The sequence below is a fragment of the Asterias amurensis genome, chromosome 5 (genome assembly GCF_032118995.1).
Source record: "Asterias amurensis chromosome 5, ASM3211899v1".
NCBI lineage: Eukaryota > Metazoa > Echinodermata > Asteroidea > Forcipulatida > Asteriidae > Asterias > Asterias amurensis.
Window position 1 is genome coordinate 9944443 of NC_092652.1, and position 18814 is coordinate 9963256.

General features: G+C 38.4%; 1 protein-coding gene across 1 annotated transcript in view; it reads right to left on the minus strand.

The window, feature by feature from the left end:
• Nucleotides 1–18595, minus strand: part of LOC139937119 (uncharacterized) — a 38753-nt gene extending 20158 nt beyond the window's left edge. Inside the window, exons 1-27 of the mRNA XM_071932125.1 lie at nucleotides 18526–18595; nucleotides 18104–18154; nucleotides 17496–17549; nucleotides 15857–15934; nucleotides 14953–15030; nucleotides 14534–14578; nucleotides 14033–14086; nucleotides 13229–13282; nucleotides 12335–12388; nucleotides 11864–11917; nucleotides 10872–10970; nucleotides 10481–10534; nucleotides 9618–9662; nucleotides 8758–8811; nucleotides 7940–8038; nucleotides 7477–7521; nucleotides 6821–6874; nucleotides 6225–6323; nucleotides 5494–5547; nucleotides 4905–4958; nucleotides 4218–4271; nucleotides 3025–3078; nucleotides 2426–2470; nucleotides 1989–2042; nucleotides 1646–1690; nucleotides 904–957; nucleotides 273–326 (exon numbers count right to left, since the gene is read on the minus strand). Of these exons, the coding sequence (XP_071788226.1) occupies nucleotides 273–326; nucleotides 904–957; nucleotides 1646–1690; nucleotides 1989–2042; nucleotides 2426–2470; nucleotides 3025–3078; nucleotides 4218–4271; nucleotides 4905–4958; nucleotides 5494–5547; nucleotides 6225–6323; nucleotides 6821–6874; nucleotides 7477–7521; nucleotides 7940–8038; nucleotides 8758–8811; nucleotides 9618–9662; nucleotides 10481–10534; nucleotides 10872–10970; nucleotides 11864–11917; nucleotides 12335–12388; nucleotides 13229–13282; nucleotides 14033–14086; nucleotides 14534–14578; nucleotides 14953–15030; nucleotides 15857–15934; nucleotides 17496–17549; nucleotides 18104–18154; nucleotides 18526–18531 (1545 nt within the window). The 5' untranslated portion in view covers nucleotides 18532–18595. The remainder of the gene's footprint in view (nucleotides 1–272; nucleotides 327–903; nucleotides 958–1645; nucleotides 1691–1988; nucleotides 2043–2425; nucleotides 2471–3024; nucleotides 3079–4217; nucleotides 4272–4904; nucleotides 4959–5493; nucleotides 5548–6224; nucleotides 6324–6820; nucleotides 6875–7476; nucleotides 7522–7939; nucleotides 8039–8757; nucleotides 8812–9617; nucleotides 9663–10480; nucleotides 10535–10871; nucleotides 10971–11863; nucleotides 11918–12334; nucleotides 12389–13228; nucleotides 13283–14032; nucleotides 14087–14533; nucleotides 14579–14952; nucleotides 15031–15856; nucleotides 15935–17495; nucleotides 17550–18103; nucleotides 18155–18525) is intronic.
• Nucleotides 18596–18814: the final 219 nt, after the last annotated feature.

Genomic DNA, 18814 nt, shown 5'->3' on the forward strand with positions numbered 1-18814 from the left:
CCCCCCCCCCCCCCTCGCCCCAAATTTGAATCTGAGAAACGTTTCTGTCAGATATGTTTCTCAGATTGTGTATTCCAATTACGGATTTTTCGTCCTGCGTGGAAATAACCACTCCAGATTTACGAGGCATTCTTCAGTTACACAACTAGCGCAGAAATGTTGCGCTTGCACAGTAAGCGAAGAATGGTGATCGTTAAGCAGAGTTCGGCGGTAAGCAGAGCCATGAAATTAGACCCCTAGACAGTAAATAAAATTCTATGAAAAAAACTTACAGCGGGTCCTCTGAGTCCAGCAGGTCCAGCAGATCCTCGTCTTCCGGACTCTCCCTGAAAAATAAAAATAATAATCATAAATAAAACATCTACCCTCTTATCATTAATTTTGGTTTTTAACCCATGTACAGTGATGCGTGTTGTATACTCAGTACTTCCCCGAGCTCTGTGGACAAAATCAAAGGATATTACCCGGGTGGGATTCAAACCCACAACCTTTGCAATTCTAGAGCTGTGTCTCACCAACTAGAGTATCTCTACCATCTTATTGTTTATCCATTTATATTTTTGTTGCTTCACCTTACCTCCTTATTGTTGTTGTTGTTGTTGTTGTTGTTGTTTTATATAAAGTGTATGTTTATTTAGTACAATATTAGTCAAATAAATACAACCCACTATAATAACAATTATAACAACCGATATTTACAAACAAATACAAGACATTAAAATTTTCGAAATAAAAAAGCTAAATGACTTGTAACATCAGTACATAAAATAACATGACTTTGTGTGATTTTGTTTTCAATTATGCCTTTAAGTAAATAAAATAACACGACTTTGTGTGATTTTGTTTATAACAATTATGCCTAGAGACTATTTGTTTGTGTCAAAAGACTTGACTGAAACTTACGGTAGATCCCTTAGCTCCGGGTAGTCCTGGGCCACCTCGCTCGCCTTGAAGTCCCTGTGAAGAAACAACCAACAAAAATATCATCATTTCGCGAACTTACTACTCAGTCTATCCAGACTATTTAAAAAATCAGGTCAGGTTTTCCTTGTTTGTGTTTGTGTAGTCTCCTAGAAAATGCAAACTCTGAGCTTTTTGCAACACCCCTTTGAAAACATTTGAAAGTTTGAACGCTTTCTGCACACAAAATCTTTATTAAATTATAAAATAATAACAACAGATACAAGCTTGGGTGACAGGTGTAAAAATAACTAGAGTTGATGTTGGGGTTTATTCCCCTTTCACTGTTTATATTTTCTCTAAGCTTTTTACTACCACCCCCTTAGCTAATGAAAGAACGACATCATTACTAGAGACAAGATGACTTTGTTGTCAAGAGTACGTGGGTTGAGGATGTTGTTAATGTAAAAAGTTTAATATTTTTGATGAAGCGATTGAAGCTATCAATGACAAATCGTGTCAGAGCTAAAACTTCATATCTCAAATGTGCAACAATGTCATGTCTCGCACAAAAGCGCTCCTCAAATTTCTGCCCCTACTGGTTTTGTGTGTACATCCGAGTTATTTGAAGCGAGATACAACAATATGACACTTTCAAATGTGCATGTAATGTAAAAGCAGTTTGAAGAGATACATTGTTTTTGCACTGACAAAACGGAATTGTTACCCAAAAAAAGTTACTTACGACTTGACCTGATGGTCCTGGCTTTCCGTCATTTCCTTGTGTGCCCTGTGGAAACAAAAAAACCAACCAAGAAACAGTTAAAAGATGATGTTCAAGGTATCAATATAAACCACAAGGGAAACTGACTGGGTAAATTTTGAAATGATTTTGGGGGTGAACAAAGAATTGACTAGAGAGGGAAAGGAATCCAAACGAACTGAAACAGCGGACACAATTTGTAATATATACATGTGGCAAAGGTATTTCCTTAAAAAATTCCAATGTCAAAACGTATTGCTGAAGTGTTGGTTTAAAACAAAATTATTTGTAAAGTATTAACAACTTAATTTAGTTTCAAACTTACAGCAGGTCCTGGCTTTCCGTCGTTTCCAGCACGTCCATCAGATCCGGGCAAACCCTGCATTCACAATACATCAAGGATAAATTTTTAAAAATAGTCTGTTCTCAAGTTTCAAACTTACCAAGGGACAAAATCTTTGTACTACCCCTCCGTAAAATACAGCCTGGGGGTGAAAAATGTCCACTTTGACAACGGGGGAAAAGGGAAAAAGAAGAGGCCAAGTGGAAGATGTTGATTCAAGACAGGGAGTTTAAAAGCAACGATTGTAACAAATTTGCTAATTACTCTTGCAAAATCATTATACTATCCCTTTGTCAAATCCAGCCTAAAGGTGAAAAATCGCCACTTTGACAACGGGGGAAAAAAGGAAAATTAAGAAGACAAGTGGAAGATGTCGATTTAGACAGGGAGTTTAAAAAGCAAAAATTAATTCTACTTACTCTTGCTCCTGGGACTCCGGCATCTCCTGTGCGTCCTGGGGAACCCTAGACATTAAAAAACAAGAAATAATACATATCAAAACACGATCAAACATTTTTTCTTAAAAACTGGTCTTTAACACACAATTTGGGGGCATTGATGCTTTTTTTATCTTTATTATTCATAATTTCTGAGTTTGCTTTCTTTCTTCTACTCTCTCTATTATTGTGTCAATACAGCTTATATTGCAATACAATAACTCTTTCTCACTTAAAAATGTTCCATTTTGAGGTCCCAAAATCAAGCATCTGAAAGCACACAACTTGTGCGACAAGGGTGTTTTTTCTTCCGTTACTCTCTCGCAACATCAACGACTAATCGAGTCAAAATTTTCACAGGTTTGTTATTATATGCATTAGTTGAGATACACCAAGTAAAAATACTGGTCTTTGACAGTTACCAAAGGTGTCCGATGTTTTAAACGACCTCATCGCACTGAGCAGACGATCTCTGGGTTAATGCTGTATAGTTAGTGAGTGAAATTGTGCATCGGACATACAAGTCATCTTTTAAATGCAAACTTGAGTGATTGTGACATGAGCAATCTCAAGAGACTTACAGCATCTCCCTTCTCTCCTGGGGCACCAATAGCTCCCTGGGCTCCAGAATTTCCCTGGTGAAAACAAAAATAACAAAATTAACATCTCTCACTAAATACAGAGTACACAATACTTGTAAAAATGATGATGAGGGGGACAGCACATCAGAGGGTGTAAGATATTTGGGGCACAATGCATAAGAAATATAGCGTCTTTAAAAGAAACAGCAAAAATGCAATCAAATTTATGTTTAATAATTAATTACTGTGCAAACAGTTCCAACAGGTTCTTTGTGCATTGGGAGATAAGAAATCTAGCGTCTTTAAAAGAAACAGCAAAAATGCAATCAAATTTATGTTTATTAATTCTTGCGCTAACAGTTCCAACAGGTGCGTTGTGCATTGGGAGAATGGACAGAGCCCACTGCCTCATGCTATGATTGAGCAAATGTGCCCCGCAGGGGTAACAGGGTAACAGGGAAAATTAGAAAGTGTTTTGTTTTTAACCAGTGTCTTGGTTTCTTCACTAACTTCCCAAACTGATAAATGAATCCACAAAGACTAAAATCTCGTCTCAAAACTAATCTTATGTCACAGGTTTTCAAGGGCTAATTTAGTAGTGTCCGTTTTCTTTCGCTTGTTTTTGGTTTTACTGCGCCTTGAAGACCCAGCAGGGTGCACATGTGCACATTACAAGTCTTTCTTATTATCATTGCAGGCCTTTATCACGCTGTCACCATCTTGGTCATGTTCCCTGTTTCCATAACAGTAATGAATGCTAACATTCATTGCTCAACATTCATGGCACCAGACTATTATTTCATCATACAAACATTGTTTTCTTTAGTAATGTGCTGTCTGAACTTCACCTTTGTACACGTACATGTACGTGCCATACATGTCCAAACTTGTCTCTTCAACATGTCTGTTTCTAGGATAATGGGGCATTTTTTTGGAGGACTCTGAAATCTCCAGGACCCTTTGAATGTACATACACACAAAAATGTTTTATATTCGGCCATTTCATCAAGACCACAGCGGTTTGCGACGAAACAAAGAAACAAATAAATGACAAGGCAAAATGCAAGTAATCCACCCTCAGTTTGGTTAAAATGAGTTGGAATAGAGAAAAATCTAAATAATAGCCACACCGCGATAAAGGTCTATTATTATCTTGCATGCTGCAAGCCTTGCTTCATCCACAAATGACTTACCTGTAGTCCAATTCCTCCAGCCATGCCTCGTTGTCCTGGTGCACCTACACCTCCCTAATAGAGAATCAATGAATGAAAAAGATTATCACAATATAATAATAATAATAATAATCTGGGGGGCTAATCCTCCTTACGAGCAGCTAGAGCTGACGTGCAAAGGATACGGCAACAATGTGTTTGAGAAGCAGGCATGTGAGGGCGCATTTAGCTGCCAGCCACATCAACCCATTATGACCACGGAGCACAGCCAAAATCGAAAGTGTTTGATTTTTTTCCTGAGGGAGGAAAAACGGATAGTCTGGAAAACCCTCGTGGCACAGCAGAGAACCAACGCACAACTCAACTCACATATGGCCCCGACCGAGAATCGAACCGGGGTCACCTTGGTGAAAGGCGAGCGCTTTACGCACAAGCCAACCGTGCCACCCAAGCCATTCGTGCCATAGAAGTGCATTTTATACCAATGATTTGGGAGGCTAATCATCCTTACTTGCAGCTGAGACGCTAAATTGTGAACAACACTGTTACAATGTTCAAGCTGCTGGCACACAAGGGCGCCAAAAGTAGAAAGCCACATCAGCTCATAAAAGAAAACCAGAGGGCCTGGGAAAAACCCTCTTGGCATAGGCGAAAAATGTGTATAATTTAGATTTCTAATGGTCAACATTTTTAAATTGTAGTACTTACACGTGCGCCCATTGGTCCACGAGCACCATTTGGTCCAGCTGGACCGTCGGGACCCTGAAGAGGACAAATAGAAGTGAGGAGGAAAATATAAATATATATTTGGTTTGCGGTATCACCATGTGTTAAATTGTTATGCGCTCTCGAAGAGGCTAGTCCTGGAGAGAGCGCAATAATAAGTTTAATAAATTATGTGTGTTTCTACTTGCCATGTAGAGTTTGTTCTTATAGAACTGTCTTGATTTGTTCTACTAACGCGGAGTAGATTGTTCGGGTGTTCGGGAGACTTCTCAGTTCTGAAAAGAACTGTCCTGCTTGTTAACTATTACCTGGGTGGATGGTATAGAAATAGGCTGGGACTACTACTTTAGCTTAAAGGATCGTAATTAACTGTACTACCGGGGAGTCAGTTCTTAGTCTCAACATTTCGACTAGCTTGCTCTAGTCATCGTCAGGAGAATATAATAAAACGGTTAAAATTATTCCTCAGAATTATTAAATTTTTAAGTAACAAAACAGAGATATGGTAACAATCAAGAAAATGTAAAACAGTTAGCAGAATTAAAACAGTAATCAGAACAGAGAAACTTACATCAGAACCATCAGAACCATCTTGTCCAACCTCTCCATGGGCTCCAACAGCTCCCTGGAATCAAAGCAAACAGAAAGAATAACAGTGAGGGTTCGTTGTTTGTAAACAGCGGAAGTATAGATTCATTACAGTGCACTTATTCAGCCTAGATACAATTGGCAGCGCACCGTATCGATACCTTGCTACCATCACTATAACCCCTGGTAGGGATGTACTGAAAAACAACACTGACTGGCTCCCAAAAACGACTACTTAGCGTGCACGCTTGTTAAAAACTTTTGAGAACTTGTATGGCACCATCGCATGTCAAAAATGCAAGTATTCCATTTCAAATGAATCTTGAATTTACGTAGTCACCGTAAACTGCATATCACAAGTTCAGAGAAAAATAAGAGGAGACCGGTTGGTCTTTGACTTAATGCCTATTTTGCCGATTACCAAACAGGCAAATAGAGTGGATCAACCACATGCCTAGTTAAAATGTGCCAGACTATTGGCTGTGCGCTGCATCTACCTCTTGTCACTAAACCCTGGTGGGGGTGTACTGAAAAAACAATGCTGATTGGCTCCCGAAAGTGACAACTTGGCATGCACGCTTGTTAAAACCTATCAACTATGAACCAATTTCATGAGCAAGCAAGGCATGCTATGACAAAAGGCACGCCTAGATCAATCACTCCCTGGAGTGAAAATGTTCTAAACCTTGTGAAAGAAAACAAAGTTTGACTTACTCTTGCGCCACGGGCACCATCGCTTCCACGTGAACCCTGGAGTCCGGCGTATCCTTGAGCTCCGGCCTCACCAGCAACGCCAGCGGCACCACGGCTTCCCTGTGTTAAAAGCAACAATAGTCAATACTCAGCATAACAGAGTTTTACAAGTTCATGAGAACTGAATTACACAAGCCAAAAAGCAATACAAATCGGGTCAATAAAATTTTTGAAAGTCTCAATTCTTATTTGAATTATAACAATAATAATAATATAATAATATCAAAGTCTTATATAGCGCACGTATCTACCAAACAAGGTACTCAAGGCGCTGAGTACATGTATATAGAAACTTTCAGAAAGATAGGTTATTGAAGTGATGAATTCTGAGACCCAATTATTTAGCACCTTGTAAGGGTTTACAAGGTGCTACAACGCATACAGCAGCCACAGCCAGGAACACCGGGGCGGACCCCTTCTCTTTTCGATAAGTGCACTGGGTTCTTTTACATGCGTTACGTAACACATGGGGCCAACGACTTTACGTCCCATCCGAAGGACGAAGCAATGGTTAAGTGTCTTGCTTAAGGACACAAGTATCAAAAAGAGATACTTACAGCTGGTCCTCGGGCTCCAGTCATACCTGCACCACCGGGTGCACCAACGGCTCCCTGTAGGTTAAAAAGAAAAAACAGAGAGTCGAGACTTTGTCTTTCAAGAGAGCTGATATTAATAAGGTAATTGTACAGAACTTTTTAAGTAGAGTATCTCTATTACAACCCTCAGGTCTTGATAATTTCTGATGCTATATCAACACCTTATGAGTACATGCAGCATTGGTAACCAATATTAGTGCATTCACTAACAATCTGTACCCATTTTTAAAATCTCACTCCTTGGTGAAGAGAAGCAATTAAAGTCAATCGCCTTGGTTATACAAACTAGATATCAATATTGGCCTAAGTCAATGATCAAGACTGTTATTTATTCCAATATTATTTGTTTTAATGCAAGTTGCCAGACACTAAAAGGCGTGAAGGCCACTATAAGGTGCGGGCTACATTTTCTTTTCCATTAATCATTGTCACCTTCTCCTAGGCTGAAACAGGGTTCCCCCCTTTATAGTCCATAAGGATGTAGGTATGAGTATCATCCATCAGAAGCCTGGTTGGTAGAGCAGAAGGCACTACCTCCCCAACTTTACGAAGCATTCATGGTGAATCAAACAAGCTTTAATATCATCTAGGTACGAGTAATAATAGATGACACTCACCATGTCACCAACTGCTCCAGTCTCTCCATCCTTGCCGGCGAATCCCTAAAACATCAGGAAAAAACAAGGAATTCAATCAATTTAAGATAATAGGTCAAATCTGTGTTTTGTTGAAAGGGTTGATAATGACCAGCTGGAGCTATTGAAGAAAGGCTTGCTTCGCTGGCCGCCAATTTAAATTAAGCATAACGCTATTCGTAGCTATGAGTAGTAGACAGAATATGTGTGTACATGTGCGTATACACACCACCAAAACGCGAACAAAACATTTTCACAAAATATTTTGACAATTTTGCAACCTTCAACAAAACAAGTGGCAGTTTGTCTAGAATTGTGAAACCGTCTCGCCTTTTCACAAAAGGGCGTTTATGAATGTGAATAAAAGAGTTGTGACTCGTTCTTAAACGGCCGTTTAGGAACTCATCATTACCCTTTTATTCCCTTATTTTAAAGTGGAACTTACAACTGGACCAGTCTGACCTGGAGCACCATCTGCACCGCTCTCACCACGGAGACCTGCGATTCCTTGCAGACCACTTTCACCCTGTTCTCCTGCTACACCCTGGTGGTGACAAAAATTGACAAAAATCAGAAAGTGTGGATCACACAAACACATATAATAAATATACTGTGGATTCAAATGGTAATACCTACAAAACTTGAATGTGGTATAAACCACCTGTAAACTTATTTAAATTAAAAAAACAGCCGAGGTAAAAACAACCGGAGAAGTTTGCCTGTGAAGTTCCCACTGTGTGATACTGCCGTTGATTTCACAAAACTCTTTCTAACTTAAGACTAATCTTAGGACTTAGGACGAGTCCCAACCCTGCAATGTAGCATGTAGACCTTAAGATTAATCCTAAGTTAGGACTCGTCCTAACTAGAGATTAGACGAGTCCTAACTCTTTGTGAAATCGACCCCTGGGTGTTAATTGAAAATGCTTAAACTTCTTCAAAAGTTACCACAAATTTATTGAAATAATGTTATGTACTACCAAGTTATCATCATAGCACAATATAACACCTGGTTTAAACAGGCACATGTAAATTTCTTTAAATAATAGTGGCTTCTTAAATAGCGCTCATATCTGTCACTCAGTGACACTCCAGGCACTTCAACCTCCAGTATTTTCATGTAAGGTACTATAGATGCGGAGCTACGTTTTTGAAGTACATAAATAAGACCAATTCCTTTACATAGCACCATGTAATAGTTTACATTTTAGGTAAACAAAAAAACAAACAAACAAACAAACAAACAAACAAAATTTTATCTACCTTGTGACCTGGAGCACCAACAGCTCCCATGATACCTGAGGCTCCGACTGGTCCCTTCATTTAAGAAAAGAAAGATAAACAAGTTTTTAGTTTTGTTAAGGAACTGTATTGGCATCAATCCACATCGCAATCAGTTGTTTCTAAATGACCAGTTTGCAAATTTGTTGTATATTGTTGGCATCTAATGTGTTCGTCTGTCCTTGTTGTCCCTTGTTTTTGTCTTTAGTCTAATTGACCCATTTCACCTGACGTCATCATCAGAATAATCTTGGATGCGTCATTTTGGTGGTCAATGTCAACGTGTGTTATTCAGAGCATCCTTGCTCTATGTTCAGAGAAGTGCGCATTTAGGCGACGCGACGTTTACACGTAAACCGATTGACCACCAACATGGTGAGCGTGGCATCAGTTGCCGTGTGTGACGCGCGTGCAAGAGGTCAATACCCAGTGTAAGTCTGTCAATAGGTGAGAGTATACTAAAGCCAAGGCTTAACAAGATCCTAATTTTTGCCTTTCTAATTTGTTAATAATGTTGGCTACTGTTTATAACTGTCACCGTTAATGTTATGAAACATCAATTATGTATTTTATCATCATGTGAAGCCAATACCGAAATAAGAGTTTTATTGAAGTGAATTGAATTGAATTAAAGGAGGACACATTAACCAGTCTAATTTCACCCCTTTGTGTACGCATTTGGGATTGGGAACAATCATATTTGGATTCAGCAGGTTCATATTGATAAGAATATCCAAAGTTAATGTAACATGCAAGATTGTATCTTGAAGGTAATTTTCTTTCCACATTCTGCGGGGGGTTGATCATGGCCTAACAAAGTGATAAAAAACTTGTATACTTACAGCGTTTCCGATCTCACCATCGTTACCATCTTGGCCTCTGGTTCCCTGTAAAAATAAAATAAAACATGCATGTTACTGAGTCAATTTGTATCATTATTTTTCCCTTTCATAAAAACAGCTCCTTTATTTGTGCTTTTAAAAACAAATACACGTACAATTAACCGATTTCCAGAGTAAGTGGCAAATATCAAATATTTAAGAGACTTAATTTAATGAACCAATGTGTGGTTAGCACTGTATACTCAGTGCTTTCCCATATATTTTGAAAGCAATCCACTGGCATGTAGGTGGGATTCAAACCTACCACCTTCGCCATCCCAGAGTAGAATTCATACCACTAAACCCATGAAACCACTGACATTGTACAATAGCTAGAGGCAGTTCAAATCCTATATACTCTGCATCAATTGTTCTAACTTAAGCTCTGTTCAGGAGTTCACTCGTTTGTTGTATAGGCCATTTCTTCAAAATTTAAAACTTTTGAATATGCCTCAACTTCATAATTTTTTTGTAAGTAGTTCTTGATATTATATCTTTGTTCAGTCGACATTCTTTATATGTATACAAGTGCATTGTGCAATATGGAAACACATGTCAAACTGACTTGAATAGGTGTGAATTGAACAGATGTGAAATTTACATCGAGGATATTAAGACAATAATTTGTGCTTCACCCAGACATCAATTTATGAACCCATCCTAAGTTAGGACGGGTTACTCATCCGAACTCGAGTTAGAGTTAATCCTAGCGTTTCGGCTGCAGGACCCTTAACCTTTTAGTTGACCTATATTTGAATGGTGATTTTCTTCAGTAATATTATTTCAGAGAATGATTTGTAAAGAAGGAAAAAAAATCAACTTACAGCAACACCACGGGATCCACGCTCTCCCCTCTCTCCTTGAATTCCACGCTCTCCCTAGTCAAAAGAAAAATTATACCAAATTAAAACTAGTCATCAAAAATATTGTCCTGTTTCAACAGAAAGTGAGTGTGCACATGCATAATCATAAATAATACACAACTAAAGCATTTGTTCTTTCCCAAGAAGGCATGCATGTGTGTGTAATATTGTCTAAAATCGCTCATTATAACAATACAAGGCATTTATTCGGCGCATAATGTAGAAGCCTTTATGCGAAACACAACAAATAAAACAATGAAACTCAATATTGAAGCAGATGCTTCTTAAAAAACCACATCCATCGATGTTCAAAAGGAGCAAGTGAGTGTCTAGAGTTTTGATATTCTCTTACCCTGGCTCCGGAGGCTCCGGCAGATCCTTGGGCACCATTTTCTCCGTTCTCTCCAAGAGCACCGGTATCACCCTGGACTCCCTTCTTGCCACGTCCACCCTAAACACAAAGATTGGAGTGTGAAAACACCGACAGCATGAATGTCAAATGGACAGTTTGTATTTAGACAGTGAAATTACCAACTGCATCAACCCTTGAAACCATTTGGTTCAGTTTTTCTTACTTCTACATGTAGTTCGTGGACTTATCTAAAATTGTTTTATAAATACCTGAATTTCACAAAAATCATGTTTTTTTTTCTCTCCTTTCTATGTCAACACGTGCTATAAAATAGATCTTTTCATTGTTAATAAACGAATAGCACCGGTTTGTGTGGACAGCCGAATGTTAGCAAAACATTTAGTTCAAAATTGTCTGCAAACTGTCAAGTAAACAAAATACCTCCAATGATTGGTTGCTTTGTTTCCAACAAATTCAACGCTATTTGTTTATAATTGTGTAACATCGTTACGAACTGTAGCTATCTACATGCATTTTTGGTATTGCAGTTATCACTATACAGTTTTCCAACAGCGGTTGGCAAAGACTTGGGCTGTGACTTTGCAAAAGAAATGTCTGTAGACCTTTCTTTTGTTGATAAACAAACCGCCTTGGTTAGCATGGCTGGCCGAATGTTAGTAAAACACTAGATCGTAAAAACAGATGTTTTAACAAAATTCAACATTTTCTGAAAACTTTCAATCAAACAAAATACCTCTCATAATTAGTTGTTTTGTTTTTAACAAAATCAACAAATTTTGTTATATCGTTAACAGAAATAGCGATATTTTCTTAATTTGCACTTATGGCTTTCCAAAGTTTTCCAATCTGGGTTGGCAAAAACTCGGGCTGTGACGTTGCATAGAGGCTGGAGCTATAAACAACCTGGCTTCTTTTTGTCCATGAATATCTACATTGGTTGATTACCATTGTACATAAGAAACTAGACTTACTCTCCATCCTTTGTGTCCCTGAGCTCCACGTCTTCCTGGGAATCCACTTGCACCCTGAGAAAGAAAAAAAAATATATAAAATTAATCGCGGTAAATTTACAACTATCTTCTATCAAATTATCAAGAGAGTGCTGTATTTTTTTTTTTTTTCCTCAGATCCTTTGCTCCGTTTTTGTTTTGTTAATCAACCTTTCAGTTCTATACTCAAAATATGTTTCTCATGAAAAGGGTTCTGTGTCAATATTCAAAACTTAGTTTGTTTGAAAAGCTGCCTCCTGATTACAATCTTAACTTTGCTCTTCAGCTTTGCTGTAACAATTTGAAATTCGAAATTCAGTCTTAGTTAGAACTTCCTTTCAAAAACACTTTAATTGTGAAAAATTAACAGCAAATGGGTTTGTTATGCATTAATTCTTGAGATGAATCTATTCTGTCTCTAAAGATTATATGGCAATGAGTTCTTCAACTTACCTGGCGTCCGGCTGCTCCAGGACGACCAACGGCACCAGTGGAACCATCGCTGCCCTAAAACAAAAAATCAATAATACTGGCTTTATTCTTCACTCCAGTCTTTAGTCAAACTAAATATTTATACAAACATTTCTTTTTTTCTTTGTTGGTCATCCCTCTGAAATTTTATAGGAACTTGGTCTCCTTTGAGACCAACTCCGAGGCAGTGAAGTTCCGTATCCAAATACGTAGGACGCATTGAACCCATCCTAAGTTAGGACGGGTGACTCGTCCTTACCGAGGCAGGATTGATCCTAGCGTTTTGTGATCGCCTGCAGGCTAATTTCCGTCCTAACTTCTTGTAGAAATTACTAAGCAGGACAGTTCTTTTTCAGAACAAAAGAACCCCACCCCCTTTCCCGTCCGGGTTCGGAAATCTACTTTGCAGTTGTAGAATAACATCAAGACAAGTTCTTGCAAGAACATTCTACACAGTCATCTAGATATAACCACCAAAACAAATCAACAGATTTTGATTTAGTCAAATGCTTGAATGTCTAAAAGAGCAAGTTAACCTGATGCACTTCTCCTTTGTTGATTTGTACCCATTCTCTCACTGATGACCCTCCAACCACCCACTACTCCCCGACTAATTTTACTCCATATTTCGGACCAGAGCAAGTTATTCCCATTAGCTATTTTTTTTTTAAGGTATGGTGAACACTTTAGTAGTGCATTGTTTGATTTGGGTGTTTTCACACACATTTACCGAAACCTGAAGAGTCAAATCGCTATGTCCACCATATCTCAGAATGGCTTATCGCACTTTTCCCCTGTAGATTTGTACACTTTTTCTCACTGATGCAACCCCACTATTCCTCACTCTCCCTTGATGAGAAAGTTTAAACGACTAACCTCTCTGCCTTCATCACCATCTTCTCCTCTACGTCCTGGTGGGCCGGAAGGTCCCTGAAAAGAATCAAAACAGACGTGAGCATACAGCAGAACCAAAACCACAAACTAGTAACTGGTATTCTCTTCATCAAATAATTCACTTCCAACAAATTTTTAACATTAAACTATGTGACTCTTTAACTATGTAACTCTTTGTCACTCTAAGCGAATGTTTAGGTTTGAAATCCAGATAAGAGATGTGAATCAATGAAATGATAAAGTAAAAAAGTCACAAATAAGATGAAATTACAGAGTGACATTAAAAGTCTAAATATTATTTCATGTGTTTACAAAATATTGTGAACAAAAATACCGTCTTTTAACATTGTTATGAATTTTTCAGCGAACCAAATGCACCAAATCTTTCCCATAAAGTATGTAAACTGCACACGCAACACCACTTTTTGTTCAGGGCTTTTAATGTATGGCGCGACCCATACACATTTGAGTGTCTGTCTCAATTGCTTTTGCAAACCAACAGTGTCTGTACACGTGCATGAAAGTAATTTGCATAATTCATGGGAAAAGCTAATTTACTTTTGAAACATATTTTTCTCAAATATTCGTTTTGAAACATCTGCTTATGAACAAAATGATTTTGAATTGATGAGAAAGTGAGTTTACAGGAGAAAAAAATAACTCTTTCCATCAAAGTGCCTCTGACATAAGTTTGTTGTATAGTGTGTCGCTCGAAAACTTCAGGATTAAAGACAATTGATCCTCCAAAGACAGAAAATGTTTGAAGTCTATTTTAGAAAGACTTACAGGTTGTCCAACTGATCCAGTTTCTCCCATCATGCCCGCCATTCCACGAGTTCCCTGTTACGGCAAAATATGACATTTATAAGAAGCTGCAATAATGTGTTCAACACACGGAACATAAAAATCACGCAAAATCACAAATGATGGTTTGGCCCCCCCCCCCCCCCTGATTTTCAGCCACTCCGTTCAAGATAGTCTTAACCCCAAATACACCATAAAAACGCTGCCACCATCTTGGTCATGCTCCTTGTAATCAATAGACCGTATTGAATGCTAATATTCATTGTGTCAAAAAGAAACCAGACTATTTCTCCTTTCAGCCTCGATTTGGTTTCATTGATTCGAATGGGAGAAAATCAAAATGGCCACACTAGTACATTTTCAAATCATACAGTTTTGGTCAAACCACTCTCATGGTGAATCTTGTTTCTACATATCTGTCTTTCCCTTAGATTTCACTTTATGGACCAACTTCAGATTTTTAATCTTGAAGGATCTACTCACACGTTGTCCAGATGGTCCTGGGGCACCTGGTGGTCCTGGTGGTCCCTAAAGGAGCAGAAAATAAAACAAAATTATACCAACTTTGATCTCTAAACATTTTACGGATTATTCAACTATGATTTGTACCAACTTTCTTCTTATTATATGCAGCAAAATAAATTTGGTGCAAATAGTAATTTTTTGGTTGCTGTACATGTCTTCTTTATGGATTCTTTAAGAAAAGAACCGATCCAAAAAGAGTTGGTCGCATTTTCTGAATATTTCTACTCTCGATTTGTACCTCGATTTTTGTTCAAGGAACTGTTAAAGATAAAAATAATAAAACTGATGTTTTATGTCACCTGTTATTTTTTGGTTAATTTAATGTCCAATTCAAGTAGATTATTAAAGTTATTCAAATTGGGGGAAACCAGCCTTACCTGAATAACTTGCTGAGGTGCATATCCCATGCTCTGTCCCTTGCTCTGGTACTGTTGTTGGTAGGTTGGGGCGAGGGCCTAGAAAGAGAACAAAATATGTAGATAAAACAATGAATTTGAAGATGAGGTTTTTTTTTCCCCCTGGAGGGGGAATTTTATTCAAGTTACTTCAATGTACAAAATACTGGTAAAACCAACTACTTATAGAACGGTACGAAAACAGAATTGGCAGTGTAGAAATATTGACTGCTCAATAATCGGCACAGGTAAAATTATAGGCACTCGGTGATGTCAATATCGAAGCGAATTATATACCGAATAATATATACTGAATGATATTAAAGATTCTTCTAATCAACAATCCTGACTATGGTGAAAGGTCGTCTGCGAAGAAAGGTCACAGTTCGCGCCTTGACACGGAACGCTATCGTCAGGCAGTAGCCTACACACGAGCAGCCTATTTGTGACTGTTCCGTTTTTTGTTTAAGGGCAGGCACAGTCGATTGCTCAACTATGATGTCATATTAATAGAAAAAGGGGGCCCAGCTATTTCAACGTCTCAATTTTTAACCAATCAGATTTGAGGAATCTATATATGAGGTGTAACTACAATGATTACGATAAACGGTGTTTTGTTAATACTGGCACAGGAGTTGAACAACGCTCTTGAAGGGGCACAGCAAGTTTTCCCTCTGGTAAATGTAAATGTAAAATTGTATTGGAACCTTGCAGAGGGCACCGCAGCAAAAGCACAGGGCACCAGGGCAATTGCTGTGAGCCATTTCGAGGCTTGCGGGCGTGTGCGCATGGTCAACAGGATCCGACTCGAGATGGTGAATGGACAAGTGAGAGTACTGGGCTCTGGATCATGCATATGCATGAGGTGTAGTCATTTAAAGTTTACCTCTCCAGGGGGTCCAGGCTGTCCAGGGGCTCCATCAACTCCGGGAAGTCCAGGTGCTCCTGTGTCTCCATCTGGACCCTGTGAAGCGAAGATGAAACCAGACAAAGCAAATCAAACACGGTTTGTATATAAATGCATTGGAATGAAAAGGTTATCTTTCAACAAAACGTCTTGCCTCTTTTTCTGATGGGGGACTCGGATTGGATACAGATTATGTCAAGTGCATCCAATTGGTTCACAATCAAATTCTTAAGGACTGGGGGTATCAGAGATGCCAACATTTTGCTTCTCGCAGTTAGGGTGATTTAGCACTCTGTTTGTACATTAATGCATTTGAATGAAAAGGTTATATTCCAACAACATTTCTTGCCTCCCTTTTGATGGGGAACTCAGATGGAATACAGATAACCCCAAGTGCATCCAATTGTTTCACGTTCAAATCGAAAAAGGACTGGGGGTAGTTGAGCTGCCAACATTTACATCTTGAAATCAGGGAGATTTTGTACAACAATCATTATTGTTATTATTATTATTATTATTATTATTATTTATTCGCCATAACAGAACAAAAAAAAATACATTTACTACATTATACCCCAAGATGGGCAAGGGACAACAAAAGCAAATACATACTATGATCCGTAGATCTGTTGCCCCACATCTGGGGTACACAATAAAATTAATATAGATTTAACATAATATAGTACACAAAGCAATAATAAAAGCAGAAAATTAAAAACCAATAGAAAATGATAAGTATATATTAAGAATAAAAAATTAATTGAATTAAATTAAAAATAATCAGGGGTATATAGGATTTGAGGCATTGCAAGGTGAGGTAACAATCTATATTTGTATAAAGGATTTGAGGCATTGCATGGTGAGGTATCAATGTATATTTGGTTTGCGGTAACACCATGTGTGTATCTACTTGCCAGGTAGAGTTGTTCTTAGAGAACTGTCTCGCTTTATTCTACTGCCGCAGAGTAGAGGTTCGGGAGACTTCTCAGTTCTGAAAAAGAACTGTCCTGCTTTTTAACTATTACCAGGGCGGATGGTATAGAAAATAGACTGGACTACTACTTTAGCTTATAGGATCGTAATTAACTGTACTGCCGCGGAGTCAGTTCTGAATTGGTCTCAACGTTTCGACTAGCTTGCTCTAGTCATCGTCAGGAAACTGAAGAGGTAAGAGAAGAGTTGGCTTGTTTATAGGGGTTCAATGGATCCACTGCAGGTCAATCAATGCTCTGATTGGTTGTGTCAGGGAGATATTAAGAATTACATTCAACATAATAAGAAAAACGTTTCCATAATCAGTGAGATTTTCAATTTTTTTCATCAGAACAGGAAAAGATGAGGGGTTTTTTTCAGGGAACTTTCTGCATAATTGAGGAGAGTTGGCAGCTCTTCGGGGAGAAACAGAAATATTTTTTGCTCAGAAATGCATTTCCATTTAAAAAAAAAACACAAAAAAACCCAAGCACCCTTGTTTACAGGTTTCCCCAGGTTTGTGAGCTACAGTGATTAAATTCACTTTATGAGGCGCTCTTGGTTTTTCCATAACCAGAAATTACCAGAATAAATTGGTGCTTAGCAGGGGATGGCAGATTGATGCTTACAAGTAGTGGTTACCTACCTTGAATCCAGCTGGTCCCATACGGCCTGGGTATCCCTTGGGGCCATTTGGACCCTGTAAAATGAAGGCAAGTTTGTGTTAGTCAGGCTGCAATTAATTTAGGCTTTAGATATACATGTAATCAACATTGGAGATTCAACACCAGGGGTGGATTTCACAAAGTGTTTTCACACAAGACTAGTCTTATCTTGAGCTATGACGAGTTCCCCGTCCTAACTTAGGACTAGCCTAGGCTTATCTTTGTGAAACCGACCCCAGAACCTACTTGCGACGTCTCAAGGAGATGCAAACTCCACAAGGAGAACGGGTTTCTTTTTAAAATATCTCTGCTTCCTTTTTTCACTCTTCCGTGTAGCCCGTACCTGGAGAGGCCTTTTATGCCTTGTGACAGGCGACTTTTTCAATTTTAACAATTTCTTGCCTGGTGCATGTTCCCCTCCATCCTATAATTATAGACTGTTTCAAGAGGAATATCAATTCCTACCTTCAGAGATCAACTGAGTTATTTTCATCTGTAGTATTTTTCTTCTTGTAGGTTTGATTGGGGGAAACTTGTTTAACAATAAAATAAAAAGAAAAAAACAGCTCAATCACTGATTTTTACTTACAGCAGGTCCAGCTGGCCCAAGGGGTCCGGGTGGTGAATAGGCGGCCATATCCTACATTGAAGAAGGAAAAAAAAAAGTTGTTGCTTTAGTTTCTTTTTCCAGTTCAAACAGATGAAGAATCTGCGCCTTGAACACCCAGCAGGGTGGATATGTGCACATTACAAGTCTTATTATTATTATTATTATTATTATTATTATTATTATTGTGTCTATTCATAACATAATGATCACTGTGTGTTGGCGAGTAGTTATACACATTCAAACCGGGGACCTGTAACTAAAGTGGACAACAGGGTCCACAGTTATGGAAAGGTCCACTGTTGGAAGAGTAAATTTCAGCATACTGTGATTCTTAAAAACATTGCACAATGCAAGTGCTATGATCCGTTAGGTTTTTAACAAAAGTAAGAAAACAAACTTACAGGCATCTCGGCAGGTTCACCCTGGGGGCCCTTATCTCCCCTGGGTCCTTTTTCGGGCTAATGAAAGAACACAAACAAGCAAAGGTTAAATTAAGTCCTCGCTCACGCCTTACCCCCTCCCACCCCCAACAATAAAAAAGACACACACCAGAACCTATTCAAACAAAGATTGCATACTTATAACAAATATTTTATCTCCTACACGTAAAGCTAGATTAAATTTGTAGGTTCCTTACTCAGTACTTCCATAACCCAGTAAAATTAACATTGGAGGTCTCAACCTAACAAG